The 14,759-nt window shown below is 32.4% G+C and overlaps 2 protein-coding genes across 4 annotated transcripts in view; one reads left to right on the top strand and one right to left on the bottom strand.

The window, feature by feature from the left end:
• LOC126879637 (inhibitor of growth protein 3) overlaps positions 1-9,662 on the bottom strand; it is an 81,525-nt gene extending 71,863 nt beyond the window's left edge. Inside the window, exons 1-2 of one of the 3 annotated variants that reach the window (XM_050642822.1) lie at positions 9,455-9,662; positions 8,875-8,946 (exon numbers count right to left, since the gene is read on the bottom strand). In XM_050642822.1, coding sequence (XP_050498779.1) covers positions 8,875-8,902 — 28 coding nt within the window. In that variant the 5' untranslated portion in view covers positions 8,903-8,946; positions 9,455-9,662. Of the gene's footprint in view, positions 1-8,874; positions 8,947-8,996; positions 9,261-9,454 lie in introns of those variants that run through there. The other 2 variants (XM_050642821.1, XM_050642823.1) reach the window with 2 other exon arrangements.
• A 1,289-nt stretch (positions 9,663-10,951) lies between these two features.
• On the top strand, positions 10,952-11,692 carry LOC126879638 (alpha-crystallin B chain-like). The gene has a single exon (XM_050642824.1). It carries the CDS (start codon positions 11,069-11,071, stop codon positions 11,555-11,557), a length of 489 nt encoding a protein of 162 aa, XP_050498781.1. The 5' UTR covers positions 10,952-11,068; the 3' UTR covers positions 11,558-11,692.
• The last annotated feature ends 3,067 nt before the right edge of the window (positions 11,693-14,759 follow it).

Genomic DNA, 14,759 nt, shown 5'->3' with positions numbered 1-14,759 from the left:
CAACTCCATTTCTAGTGTTACTACTCCCTACATACCACAATTTATATCCATCACCTAGTTCTTTCGAACTTTGTCCTTTCCACCTAGTTTCTTGAATAAAAGCAATTTGAACTCTTCTTCGTTTGAGCGCATCCACTAACTCCAGACTCTTACCTGTAAGACTACCAAGATTCCAAGACCCTATCCTGGTTTTTCTAACCTGTAATGGTGTTCCCCCTGAGATAGTCCTCACCCGGAGATCCGAACGGAGGCTCATTTTACTTCCGGAACATTTTACCTCAGGAGATGCCATCATTTCAGTATAAGTTTTTATTGCGTTTGGAGGTCTTTTCATTATTATGGTCTGAAAAGATTTTTGGATATTTGATGCCTGAATGCCTTTTCTATCAGCACCATACCCTGCCCTGCACGTTTAGCCAATACACCACCAATGCAGCCAAAGTGCAGTATTACCCCACACCCGCCTGCATTTTTCTGTATAGGCCAGGATCCCTACTATAAGGACTGCCCTATAAGCCAATGTATTGTTGCCCGTATCCCGCCACTAGGAGGCACGTACTTTATTCGGGATACTTAATATAATATTGGACATATACCTTACAAAAGCAGGAGTTAGATACAACTTTCCTATCTGAAAGCTGAAGCCATAATAAAAAATAAGATGATTTGTTTCAACATTGACTATTTAAAAAAAAATTGCACAAATATTTTAAATATATAGCAAACTGAAAATAACTTTTAAAAAATAACACAAAAATAGTTTTACAGGTAAAAATATTTTTAAAGGAAGTGAAAAATATTTTTTTAAGTGCTTCATTGAAGAACACGCCATACAGACATAATGCAGACAATTGTTAGTAGTGTGTCTATTCCGGTTGTATTCTTAAAGCCGCAATAAGACCATACGTTATAAGTTATAACTGAATATATCCCCAGAAAAATTAATAAACTAGCTTGAAAACTGAGAAAAGTATACCTTTCGCAAGATGAGATAGTTTTTGACATATTTGTCTTACACAGCCAACCGTTAGTGTATTACAAGATCTATTTGTCTCGTAACGAAGTGAAAGTGTTTAAAAGACAACCACATCAATGATGACAGTAAAATTCTGGTGTTAGTGATCCCTTAGTAAATCACTAGGAAAAAACCTCTCAATACTATCCGGATATGGTATTTGGTCTTATTTGAATTTACTCCAATTAATACTCACTAATAATTGTCAACAACAGACACAAAACATCTGCTCCTAAAAATTCTTTGAATTTCATAGTTTAAAGTGAGTCTTTTATTTTGAAAGTAATATCATTTTGTGGACAAACTTGTGAGTTATACAGTGGCTGTATCCGTTTTTATCCTATTTTTGAGGAATTTGTGTAATTTGCAATATACTGCTAAAAATAAAATACTAAAAATTTAATTCTACAAAAAACTAGTTATGATAAGGTAATTTGAAGATAGGCCGTTAATGAGTTTGGCTTGTATAAGGATTTAATTTAAACAAGCAGAACCTTTACTCATTATATGCCAGATGTTAATTTAACTTAATATTTCCAATTCAACTTTAAAATGGTTAGCAAATGTTCCAGTTGTAATGATGATCTTCTTGACAAGTTTGTCGCATGTGATAGCTGCCATGTTACTGTGCACCAGTCTGAACACTGTACTGGTTTATGCGCCTCTGAACTACGCGCTGTTGTTATCCAAAAAAGAACCTTAATGTATTTTTGTGCTGATTGTCGTTTATCTTTTAAAAGTGTACCCAAACCTATTAGGAAAATTGACAATTTTAAAAATGAACTTAATGCTTTGAAACAGGACATGTTAAAACTTAAGGCTGAAAAAGGTGCTAATTCATTTTCTGTTGATGATGTGGTAAACGAGCTTCATGAACGGGAAAAAAGATCTAAAAACATCCTCATTTTTAATCTTCCTGAATTAAGTAACACTTCTGAAGATGCTTCTCAAGTAAAATCTATTTTATCAAAGGCCCATGCCTCCATCAACACAAATGAAGTCAAAATCTTACGCTTTGGAAATGTGAACAAGAATGTTCATCGTCCCATTAAAGTAATATTTTCTTCAGCAAGTGATGCTCTTCATGTTATTAAAAACAAACAGTTATTCGCGAAAAAAAAGATATATTTTATTTTAGATCAAAACCCTAACCAAAAAAAGCTGTTAGATAGTCTTAGGTCCGAGCTTTCAGAGAGACAAAACGCTGGAGAAGTTAATATCACGATTAAGTATTTTAATAACATACCTAAAATCATTAAAAAAAAAAACCTTTAAACTCTACTGACTTGGGCAAGTTTACAGTCTATTACCAAAATGTCCGGGGTCTCGGAACAAAACTTACTGAATTAAGCCTCAATGTTTTTAATTGTACCTATGATATTATCACTCTAACAGAAACTTGGCTCAACAGTGACATTGCTGATGCTGAAATTGGTCTTGTCAATTACAATATCTATAGACAGGATCATACACCTGCCTCTAGTTTATCTCTTAGAGGGGGTGGAGTATTGATAGCTATTTTAAAGAAATATTCAATATTACGAATCCAATCTGATCCTTCTATTGAACAGCTGTTTGTACGGTTTCATGGCAAACTTATTCTGGGAGCTCTATATATTCCACCTCAATCTCCAGCCTACACCCATCAAGTTCATGCTGATCAACTGATGCTTCTAAGTGAATAATTTTCATCCCTGAAATTTCACTTACTTGGTGACTATAATCTCCCCTCAGCTAGGTGGAGAGTTGAAGATTATTGCTCTTCTGCAACCTCACAAACTTCATCACCGCTAGCTGTAGTTGATACCATTGAGGTTGTTTCAAATCTGTGTGCTTATCATAATCTATTTCAATGTAATTTTATATTTAATAGCAGAGGTGTTATTCTGGATCTTATCCTGGCCCCAGAAGAGCTTGTCATTTCTGAAGCTAACGATGTTCTGGTTTCACCTGACTCTCATCATCCTCCTCTGTTAACATCATTGCAGCTTAATGTTTTTGATAGGTCAATTTCTGGTAACGAATATTATTATGATTTCCGTAACGCAAACTTTCCAGCAATTCACCAATGTCTAGAATATATAGAACGGGATAACCTGTTTCGTGGTAGAGATCTTTCCGACATGATTGCTATGTTTTATGACATTATTTACTCTCTTATTGAACATTTCACTCCAGTTAAATATTTTAGTACTAAGAAATTTTCTTGTTGGTATTCTTCTGAGCTTAGCAATTGTTAAATGAAAAAATAAAAGCTCATAAAATTTATAAAACCTTAAAGACTCCTGCAAGCTATGCTGCATTTTGTCATCTGAGAACAAATTGTAAAAATCTATCTAAATGTTGTTATCACAATTACATAGGTACGTTTCACCGAATTTTCTATATAAAATAACGCAAGGCATTTTTGGAAATTTGTAGGTAGCAAGCGTGAAAACAATTGTATACCTGACTCAATGACCCTGAATGACTGTAGCTTCATGTGGCAATGATATTGCCAACTTATTTGCAGATAACTTTTCATCAGTTTATAGTGATATTACTTTAAATTGCAATGTTGACCATATTCAGTCTAAACTCAATATTTTATCATATCGTATCCAGATTTCCAAAATTTACGAAAAGCTTTCATCATTAAGTGTCAACAAGGGTCCTGGGCCTGATGGTATACCACCTAATTTTCTTAGGGAATTCAGTTTTATAATATCGCGATCTTTGTTTCATATATTTAATAAATCTTTGGATGTAGGTCAGTTTCCAGACTTTTGGAAACTTTCTTATGTCACACCAATATATAAATCTGGTAATAAATCTAATATTAGTAATTACCGCCCTATATCTACTCTTAGTGCTATACCAAAGGTTTTTGATAGTATTATTACTGATTTCCTCACCTTCGATAGCTCCGGGATCCTGAACTCTCAGCAATTTGGTTTTACTACAGGTAAGTCTGCTGAACTGAGTTTGTTGACCTATGTTGATTTTCTGTCTGAAGCCTTGGAAGAGAGACTTCAAGTTGATTCAATTTATACTGACTTTTCCAAGGCCTTTGACAGAGTAAATCATGAACTCCTGATTCGAAAGCTTAGCTCCTATGGCATAAGTGGACATTTGTTGCAGTGGTTAGAGTTATTTAACTGAAAGATTTCAACAGGTCCAAGTGAACCACTTTTACTTACAAACTTTTTCAGTTAAGTCAGGTGTACCACAGGGTCCATTACTCTTTAATATATTTATTAATGATATTACCAACTGTTTTCACGATTGTAACGCCTTGCTATTTGCTGATGACTTGAAGTGCTTTAAAGTTATAAAAAATCGTTATGATGCTGCCATATTGCAATTAGAACTGACTAACCTCTATGTATGGTGTTCATTTAACGGTATGAACCTTAATTCCAGCAAATGTCATGTAATTAACTTTAACCGTACTCACCAACCAATATTATCAAACTATTACTTTGATGGCCAATTGCTCAACACTGTAAATAAAATCAGACTTGGGGATTACACTGAAAAATTCTCTTTGTTTCAATACTCACATCATCAATGTCATTCAAACATCTATAAAAATGCTGGGTTTTGGAAAAAGAACAACTCTTGATTTTACAAACTTATCCAGTATTAGAGTTCTTTACTTCTCCTTGGTCAGGTCTCACCTCGAGTATTGTTGTTCAGTGTGGTCCCCACACTACTTGGTCTACATTAGGAAACTTGAACAAGTCCAAAATAGTTTCTTCCGTTACAATGCTTTTAAGCTTCATACCTATCAAGATTACACTGTATGGCAGCATCAACTGCAGGTCTCCTCTCTTGCAAGCCGGAGAAAACAAAGGGATCTTTTACTATTATTCAAGATCTTAAATGGTATATGCAGTTGTTCTCAACTACTTATAAGATCGCACTGTTTGTACCACCTCACACCACTAGACAAGTGCGAACATTTTATGTACCATTCCATAGGTTTAATTATTCACTTTTTTCGTTTGTACCCAGAGTCTTGAATTTAGCAAACTCCCTTTACAATTTACAGCTGTTTGACAACTCCATCAATTGTTTTAAAAGAAATTTACATGAGATCAATATTTGAGTGAAGCGTCTGTAATTTGTTAACTTGTTTTTATGTTATTATTTCCTATTACATATTTACTTCTATATTATATTTATGTTTCTGTATGTCTGTTTTTATATTATATTATGTTATTGTTTTTATCTGTACACTATGTATTTATGTAACACTTTATGTTCAATTAAAAAATGTAATGTATTTTTATAGAATTGGGCTTGCCCATAAAATAAATAAATAAAATAAATACCAAACTCTGATTCTATATTATGTATGTTATTTTAACACGTTGGCTGCGTTACAAGGCAAATTACTAGACTAATGGTTGGCTGTGTCGACTGTGTAGAAATGCACAGTGGTAAATGAGGTATACGGGATATATGCCTCATAACTCACCAATAAGTTTATAAATATCTCTAAACGCAGGGAAGGTGTTAAAATATAAATGATGTATCCTGGATGATGAAGTTATTGATTTACTAATCTTGATATTTTCTTTCTATTGATTTCCTCTTTTTATATCCTGATCTTCTTCTTCTTCAGGTGCCGTCCTCGTTCCGAAGTTTGGCTATCATCAAGGCTATGCGTATTTTTGATACCGTAGATCTAAATAATTGGCAGCTGCTGCACTTGTACCAATCTCTTAAATTCTTCAACCATGAATGTTTTCTTCTGCCAATGGATCTTTTACCTATTATTTTTCCCTGAATAATTAATTGTAGTAGCTGGTACTTTTGTCCCCTCATTATATGTCCCAAGTATTGCAGTTTGCGCTTTTTAATAGTAAGCGCAAGTTCTTTCTCTTTCTGCATCCTTCGCAACACTTCCATGTTTGTCACTCTCTCTGTCCACGATATTCTCAGTATCCCGCGGTACATCCACATCTCGAATGCTTCCATTTTCCTTGTATCGATCTTTTTCAGTGTCCAAGCTTCCATTCCATAGAAAAGAACTGACAGCACGTAACATCTCATCAGGCGAATTTTAAGATTTAAACTTAGCTCTCTTCCGCATAAAACTGTTTTCATTTTGGTAAAAGTAGCTCTAGCTTTTTCTATTCTGATCTTGATTTCTTCAGAGTTGTCGTTGTTTTCATTAATCACAGTTCCCAGGTAATTATATTTTCTAACACGCTCAATTCTTTGATCATGTACGGTTATGTCAGAAAAATTTTGTGGAGATTTCGACACCATCATTATTTTTGTTTTTTTGATGTTAAGTGATAAACCGAACTTTACGCTGCACTCTACTATTCTGTTTATCAGTGTTTGGAGATCTTCCGGGGTTTCTGCTATTAATACTGTGTCATCAGCGTATCTCAAATTGTTTATTAAAGTGCCATTTATTTTAACTCCTATATCTTGGTCAGCAAGGGCTCTGTTTATAATATCTTCTGAATATAAGTTAAACAAGGTTGGTGAAAGTATGCATCCCTGCCTTACGCCTTTTTTGATCTCGAGTTCCTTGGTTGTTTCCCGTTCTACTCTAATATTCGCCTTCTGGTTATAGTAAATATTGAAAATAATTCTGAGGTCCCTTTTATCCAAGTTTTTCTCTACCAACAGTCTCATCAGGTGTTCGTGGCGAACTTTATCGAACGCCTTGTTGTAGTCAATAAAGCACATATATATATATATATATATATATATATATATATATATATATATATATATATATATATATATATATATATATATATATATATATATATATATATATATATATATATATATATATATATATATATATATATATATCCTGGTTAACATCCAGGCATCTTTGGCACATGATATTAAGTGCAAATAGTGCTTTCCTTGTTCCAAGCCCGTTTCGAAACCCGAACTGAGTATCACTGATGTCAGCGTCTAGTTTTTTGTGAATTCTTGTATGTATCACTTTAAGAAATACTTTTAGTGTGTGTCCCATTAAGCTTATTGTGCGATGGTCGGTGCACAGTTTTGCATTTGTTTTCTTTGGAATAGTCACAAAAGTTGACAGAAGCCATTCCTTAGGTATCTCTCCCGTTTTATAAATGCAGTTAAAGAGGTCAACCAAAACATTTACTGTTTCATCTTCCACAAGCTTAAGAAGTTCCGATGGAAGTCCATCTGGACCCGGTGATTTGCCATTTTTCATTGTTTTTATAGCATATAGTATTTCTTCTTTAGAGATTTTTGGTCCTTCCTCATCTTGAATGTTACCAATATCATGATCCTCTCTTTCATCGGCAAAGAGTTCTTTTATATAATTCTTCCAGGTCGTAAGCTTTTCTTGTAGGTCAGTTATTATTTGTCCATTTGCGTTGTATAGCACATTGGGATGCTTCCTTTTTTGTATACCTGCCAATTCTTTTACCTTTTTATGTAGGTTAAACGTATCATGTTTTAATTGCAGTTCTTCAATTTCTTCACATTTTCTTTTGTAAAAGTTTTCTTTCGCTGACCTTATTTCATCTCTAATTTGCTTGTGTATCTCGTATTTTTGTTTGCATTTTCCCTTAAACTGTCTTCGTTCCTCCATGAGACTTAAAATTTTCTCTGTCATCCATTCTTGTCTTTTTGTCGTATTTCCTCTGCTAAGGATATTCTGAGCAGGTTTTATTAGGGCTTCTTTTAAGTCTTGCCACTTGTTTTCCACGTGCGTGTTTGGTTCCTTTGTAGACAACATTCTTAGGTTGCCATTTATCTGCTGCTTTAATTCTTCTTTGATTTTTGAGTTCTGTAAGCGGCTGATATCTATGTAATCTGGTTTTACCCTTTGTGAAGGTTTCTTAAGTTTAATGCTTACACGCGCTATCAAGGGATTGTGGTCCGAGGAAACATCTGCACCTGGGTACGCCTTAACCGATTTTATGCCGTTTTTGTATCTTTCATTTATCAACACAAAGTCTATTTGATTCTTAACTATTTTCTGTGCGTTATGTTGATGTGATGTCCACGTATAAAGCCTTCTTTTGGGGAGTTTAAAAAATGTGTTTGAAATAATCATATCGTTTTCTTGGCAGAACTGTAACATTCGGTCTCCTCTCTCGTTCCTTAACACGAGACCATAATTTCCTACATATTTGCCGCTTTTTCCTTCCCCAATTTTGGAATTAAAATCACCAAGGATAATTGTGACGTCTCTTGGCTTTATACATTTTAGAACATGGTTAATTTGTTCATAGAATTCCTCAACCTCTTCATCTGATTTTTCTGCAGTAGGAGCATAGACCTGTATGATATTAAGATTTACAGTTTTTGTATGAAGTTGAAGGAATATTACTCTATCAGACACACTGGTGTAAAGTTAATAACAGACTGCACCATTTTTTTTGATACAACAATTGCTACTCCATATCTGTGGTGTGGGTCATTATTTCCTGAAAAATATATCATTCCGTTGTTTGTCGCGAAGCTGCCTGAACTCGACCACCTTGTATCGCTGATACCTAAAATATCGATATTTAACCTTTGCATCTCTTGTATAATATTGTTCATTTTTCCATGTTCATACATACTTCTGACGTTCCATGTACCAATATTTATTGCATCTTTAAAACAGGGATTTCGCCGGGTTACGACTTGAGAGGCCCTGTTGTCCAGATATCCTGATGATGACACTTAATTTACCGTTTATTTTTTTCTGAAATATTACCTAATCTGTTTGTTGACAGGGAATATTGTTTTTCTATTATTTTAAATCCCTACAGAAAGGGTTTATTGTTGAAAGAAGATGTGGGACTATAAGGTACTCTTTATTTTCATATTACTATTCTTTAGTACTTACTATTTATTCGATTTATTATACTTACTGTGAATAGTTAGATCCATTTCTCTCATGTCTGTAAATCTATCTCTTAATTCTTGAGGTAAATGCTCTATCACTACAATTTTTAGGTTAGAATAAAAAAATATTATTAACAATATTACTTACTCTCTAAATAATCTTCCAAATACAGCATCTTGTTCAACTTTTTGGTAAAGATATTTTGTTTTATTATGTATATTTTCCAATATCAAATTTTATTTACCTTTTACAAATAAAAATATTTGACTGCTTTTGACAGTTAGGCAAATGACAGTGACAGTAAGTTGAATAAAGGTCGGAATGGAAACATGGAAAGTGAAAACCCACCGTTATTTTTTTGATCCTTGTTACAAGAAATAAGCTGAAAATCTGAGACCCGTAGACCTTCAACTAAACATTTATAAGACGTTTATTTAAATAATAGAGATATCCACAAATAACTAGATAAATTTATTCAGATTTTTTTATTAAAAAAAAACATTTATTTTATCGTTTTGTATGGAAAATCGCAAATGCATTAAACCAAGGATAACCTCTTAAATAATAGCTATTATAATAGTTTATTTTATATTCCAAGTGTTTACCTGAAAACGTGTAAATTTAATATTGAACATCTGTTTTTTCCCCTTTATCCTTTTGTTTATTTTTTCAAAAAATTAAGGCAACATTTGTAAAAATACTAAAAAACGTTATGTAATGTTAAAAAATATAAGTAATACCAAAGAATAAAGCACCCAACTGTTGGGTGCTCGGTGCTGTATTCTTTGGTAATACCATCTAATGTATTTGGTAGTAGTTTTTATTTTTATTACTGGTCTATAGTTTTTAGAATATTCTGGAAGCTATGGAGCTTGTTCCGAACATCTCTACTATGGTAGTGGCTACTGGCCTGAAGAGACGTAAAGTTAGTTTTTGTAAAGTTTTTTATTAATATACCCTTTGATTTTATAAGGACGGATGATTTATTTTATTATCTTTATCAATTTAGTTATTGGTAATTATCAATTTCTAATAGTTACATAGGTAAAAAATCTTCACCCTTAACAATTTATTATATATCATTCCGTCAAAAATAGTTTCAATTTTGATTCCAGTGTATAAAGTTGGATTTATAGTTTGACGTAGCGTAGACGTAGACGCAACGGAGACGCACTGGAAAAGATCAACACCGAATTTTGTGTACTCGTGTTTATAGATGAACGCAAGCGCCTGACGGAACGTAAGAGAAACGTAACGTAACATAAGAGATGACCAACTTTCATCTTTTACAGTGCGTTTCTTCCGTCTGGCCAATCATAAGGCAGAATTTTGTTCTGTCACTCAAAGTGGACCCGCCCCGCCCCCTCATTCCTTGTGTTGTGTAAAAAGTTGATTGTCAACATATTCGAATTTTGTTAATTATTTGTTAATACAATGGATGTTAAGTTATTAATTTAATAAAAATATATCATAGAGTCATTTCAATATTTCAGATAAATATGAGTTGTTTATTAGCCTAATTCGTGGTTATCCACACATATACGATAGGTAAATCCAATAAACATTTAAAGACCAGGAAATGAAACAAAATAGTTGGAAATCCCACGGCATGCGGCACCAAAGAGCATACTTTCGTTTATTTCCTAATCCATGTAACACACAAAACAGATAAATATTATAATAAATAATAGTACAAGTATAACTAAATAAACACAAAGTTTGTTTACTGTTCGTGTTCGTATAATTTATAGGCTATGTTGTTGAATTAGAATTAAGTCATTGTTTACTCTTTCTACTCATGCGCAAAAATTCCGCTACGTCGATCTATAAATTGACATAATATTTTCTTCCGTCTCCAGTCCGTTTCTTACGTCTACGTTGCGTCTACGTCTACGCTACGTCAAACTATAAATCCAACTTAACTTGAAAAGCTTGTCTTATTCTCTTTTTGATAATTAATAAGTTTTATTTAACTATGGTATTATTTTCCTTACCTATTACCTGAATTTTCCAACAAAATAACGTATCAATTATGTGGTGTACTCTTAGCCACTGCCAAGCATTTGTCTAGTAAATTCCAGAGTTTCGAGATCTCACTCATCACTCATTTGTCATCACACGATCGTAGGTATATAAGACGAAACAAGCTCGTTAAACCGCCAAATACGAAAAAGTATCTTGCAAAAATCAGACTTATAAAAAATATTTTTTTGTGAAAAATGTCGCTGTTACCAATGTTTTTACGTGAGTTCTCGAGACCTATGAGGATGATTGAACAGCAAATGAGAGAAGAGCTGTTCCGTCCAACATTTGGATACTTTGTTAATCAACCAAGATTTCAAGTTGAATATCCAGAAACGGAGAACGAAGCTACCATAGAAGACAACGATAAGATTCAAATTAAATTTAATATGCAAGGCTTTAAGCCTGAACATATTAAAGTGAAAACAATTAATGGAAATACCCTTGAAGTAGAAGCAAAATTTGAAGAAAACTATGATGATGGGAAGAAAGGTTTCATTTCAAAACACGTTCTAAGAAGATTTGTTTTTCCAAAAGGTCACGATATACAAAAATCATATTCGTCCTTTTCATCTGATGGAATATTAACTATAACTACACCAAAATCTCAACAAGAAGAGCAAGCTATACCAATCGAACACGAACAAGCCAACACCGAAAGTGAAGTGAAAAATGAAAATAAGTGAAATAAATATAATAATAAGTGAATTAGTATCACCACATAAAAATTGAACCATAGCGTTTTACTAGATTATGTATATCATTGTTTATTAGTTTTCTGTATTGTGTAAAATTATTTTCAATAAAAATATACCTATTTATTTAGGATGTGTTTATTTATTCATTCCTTTGTACAATTTCAGATCTTTCAAGATCAAGTCGACTGCAATGGCGGTTACCAAAAATGTTTTTCTGAGCTTGAAGATAATTATTTTTGTCAGTAGATTCCAGTTACCCACGAATTTGAGGCAACTGGAACTGGGTAGTGTAATTCTGTATTTTGAATAATGTATCAAACTTTGAGATGACTGGATGACTTATTTTGCAAAGCATCAGAAGCACTCGTTTAAAATGTTATTAAATTATCTCAAAAGATATATATAGGGTGAGTTAACCAGTAATTGACCAGCAACCGGTAATTGACCAAAGATGGCCCAACACATACGGTGAAACGCAAATGTAACGAAACTGAAACTGTCAGTTACTTTTGAATTTCATTTGAGTTTATGCAGTATACGCCTATGAGAGACCACACATGATGAAACCACTTTAGTCCAGGGCGCATCGGTTTTGAGATGGACGTTGAGAGGTGACTCAAATTTTTTTGCAGAAATTGCTTGAAAATGGATCAAATAATAATATTTGAGTTATCCTCCCTCTCAAAAAGGTCCGGAACATTGTTTAAATAATCAAAATGTCAAAATATGAAGGAAAAATTCGATTTTTTTATTGGTTTTTTGATTATAACTTTAAAACTATGCATTTTTGAGAAAAGTTGTACTGACATAAAAGTTGCGTAATTAAATTTCCTAGAATATAAAATTAGTTAAAAATTTAAACAATAGTCACCCTTGTTGCAAAATAGCAATAATTGCGACAAAAACCATACAAAAACAAGTATTCGCATTTTACGTTTTTCAACCATTTATGCTACACTTAGGACCTTCATATTTTACCCAGAAAAACTTTATGGTATAGTAAAACAACGCTGTAAATTTCATTAAGACCGGTTTAATAAATTTTTCAAAATAAATTTTGCAATAAAAATGCAGTTAAATAAATTTTGCAGTTAAATTATTATCAAATTGAAACCCAATTGGGTATTCTCTCATTGCGTGACCGACGAGTAATTAAGGATGCAAGGATGCTCTATGGCATAATTAATTCAACAGTTCTGTGTCCTCAGCTACTTGAGCAGGTTGGTCTCCATGTACCTCTCCGCAGAACTCGATTAAATCAAACATTCTATGTTCCTATCCATATAACCAACTATGCATATAACAACTTTTTATCTCGAGCACTAAGATGGGCAAACACTCAACCTGATCTAGATTTCTTTGCACCGAAGTCTGAATTCATCGCTGGCCTCAGACGTTTGTTTGTTTGAGTAGTTGTTGGATATTCATTATTGTGATATATGAATCTGATTTATGTGTTTAAGTTTGTGATATTTATATTTTATTGTATTATTGTTTTATTATTACTATTTTACTGTAGTTTTATTATTATTGACACATGTATTATGTATATTGGACTTATAAACTTGTAATCTTATTGGGCAGTGTCCCGTTGAAAATAAATAAATAAATAAATAAATAAATAAATAAATAAATAAATAAATAAATAAATAAAGCTTTCGCAAAAAAATTTAACTTTTTTCAAATGTTTCAGGACTGAAAATAAAGCAGATAGCAAGTTTAATTTTTGTTTGCTTATAGAAGTGTACTGTACCTTTCATTTGCAATTTGCAAAATTAAAATCGATTAATTATTACGGCGTCAGGAAATTTTTTAAATTAACATTAATTTTTGGTAATAGGCGCAGGACAGCGGTGTTCGATTCACACAAGTTGATTTCCACCAAAATTTCTTCTAATCTTTATCTAATATATTATTTTCTTACTCTATATTTTGTTGTATTTTAATATTTTAATTCCACAAAAATCAAACTAATTTTATTATTGTTAGTGAAATATTTTTTAAACAATTGCATATGTTTAAAAATAATAAAATTTTATTCTCTAAGTTAAAATATATGAACAAAGAAAGTTTTTGCTAAAAAAAGTGTTATTTCAAAGGACAGAGTATGTGTTTTTATTTTGCAATAAACAAATTTATTTATTTATATCGAAATGGAATAAAAATTAAAATGTATCAATCATTATCAAAGGTCATTGGAATGCCCAATCAGAGCAAACTATCCGCTGTCCTGCGCGTAGCCCCAATAATTAATGTTTATTTAAAAAAATTCCTGACGCCGTGGTAGGTAATCGATTTTAGTTTTGCAATTTGCAAATGAGAGGTACAGTACATGTTTATAAGCAAAAAAAATTTCAACTTGCTATCTGCTTTATTTTCAGTCCTGTAATATTTTGAAAAAATGAATTTTTTTTGCGAAAGCTGGATTGTAAAAGTTATTTTGCAAAATCTATTGAACCGATCTTAATGAAATTTACAGTATTGTTTAACTGTATCATAAAGTTTTTATGGGTGAAATATTAAGGTCCTAAGTGTAGCATAAATGGTGGAAAAACGTAAAATGCGAATACTTGTTTTTGTACGGTTTTTTTTTGCAATTATTGCAATTTTGCAACAAGGGTGACTATAATATTTTTTAAATTTTCAACTAATTCTATATTGTAGGAAATTTAATTACACAACTTTTATGTCAGTTCAACTTTTCTCGGAAATGAAAACTTTTAAAGTTATAATCAAAAAACGAAGAAAAACATCGAATTTTTCCTTCATTTTTTGACATTTTGATTATTTAAACAATGTTCCGGACCTTTTTGAGAGGGAGGATAACTCAAATATTATTATTTGAGTTATTTTCAAGAAATTTCTGCAAAAAAAATTAAGTCACCTCTCAACGTCCAAATGTACTAATATTTTTACAGATGCGCCCTGGTCTACTTGGACCCTTTCAGACCGGCCGTTTGAAACGCATATACAGAGAGAGTCTGTATAATTTGGAATAAATTCAATATCTGAAATACTCATTGTTTTTTTTAAATGCTCAGACCCGTCGATTAGTATTTCAATTTCTCCTTTTTAACATACAATAATAATGTATACAGGGTGTCCCAATTTAGAGATATGACGTCATCGTTGATTTTCTTAAATGGCAACACTGTTATTTTGATAGCTATTTTCATAGGGTGTGTAAAGT

The sequence above is a fragment of the Diabrotica virgifera genome, chromosome 2 (genome assembly GCF_917563875.1).
Source record: "Diabrotica virgifera virgifera chromosome 2, PGI_DIABVI_V3a".
Taxonomy (NCBI): domain Eukaryota; kingdom Metazoa; phylum Arthropoda; class Insecta; order Coleoptera; family Chrysomelidae; genus Diabrotica; species Diabrotica virgifera.
Note: the sequence above shows the minus strand (reverse complement) of the source record. Positions and strands in the feature narration are given on the sequence as shown.

What these genes read in the sequence shown, in the direction of transcription:
- LOC126879638 (XM_050642824.1), top strand. Translation starts at nt 11,069, where the DNA reads ATGTCGCTGTTACCAATGTTTTTACGTGAGTTCTCGAGACCTATGAGG.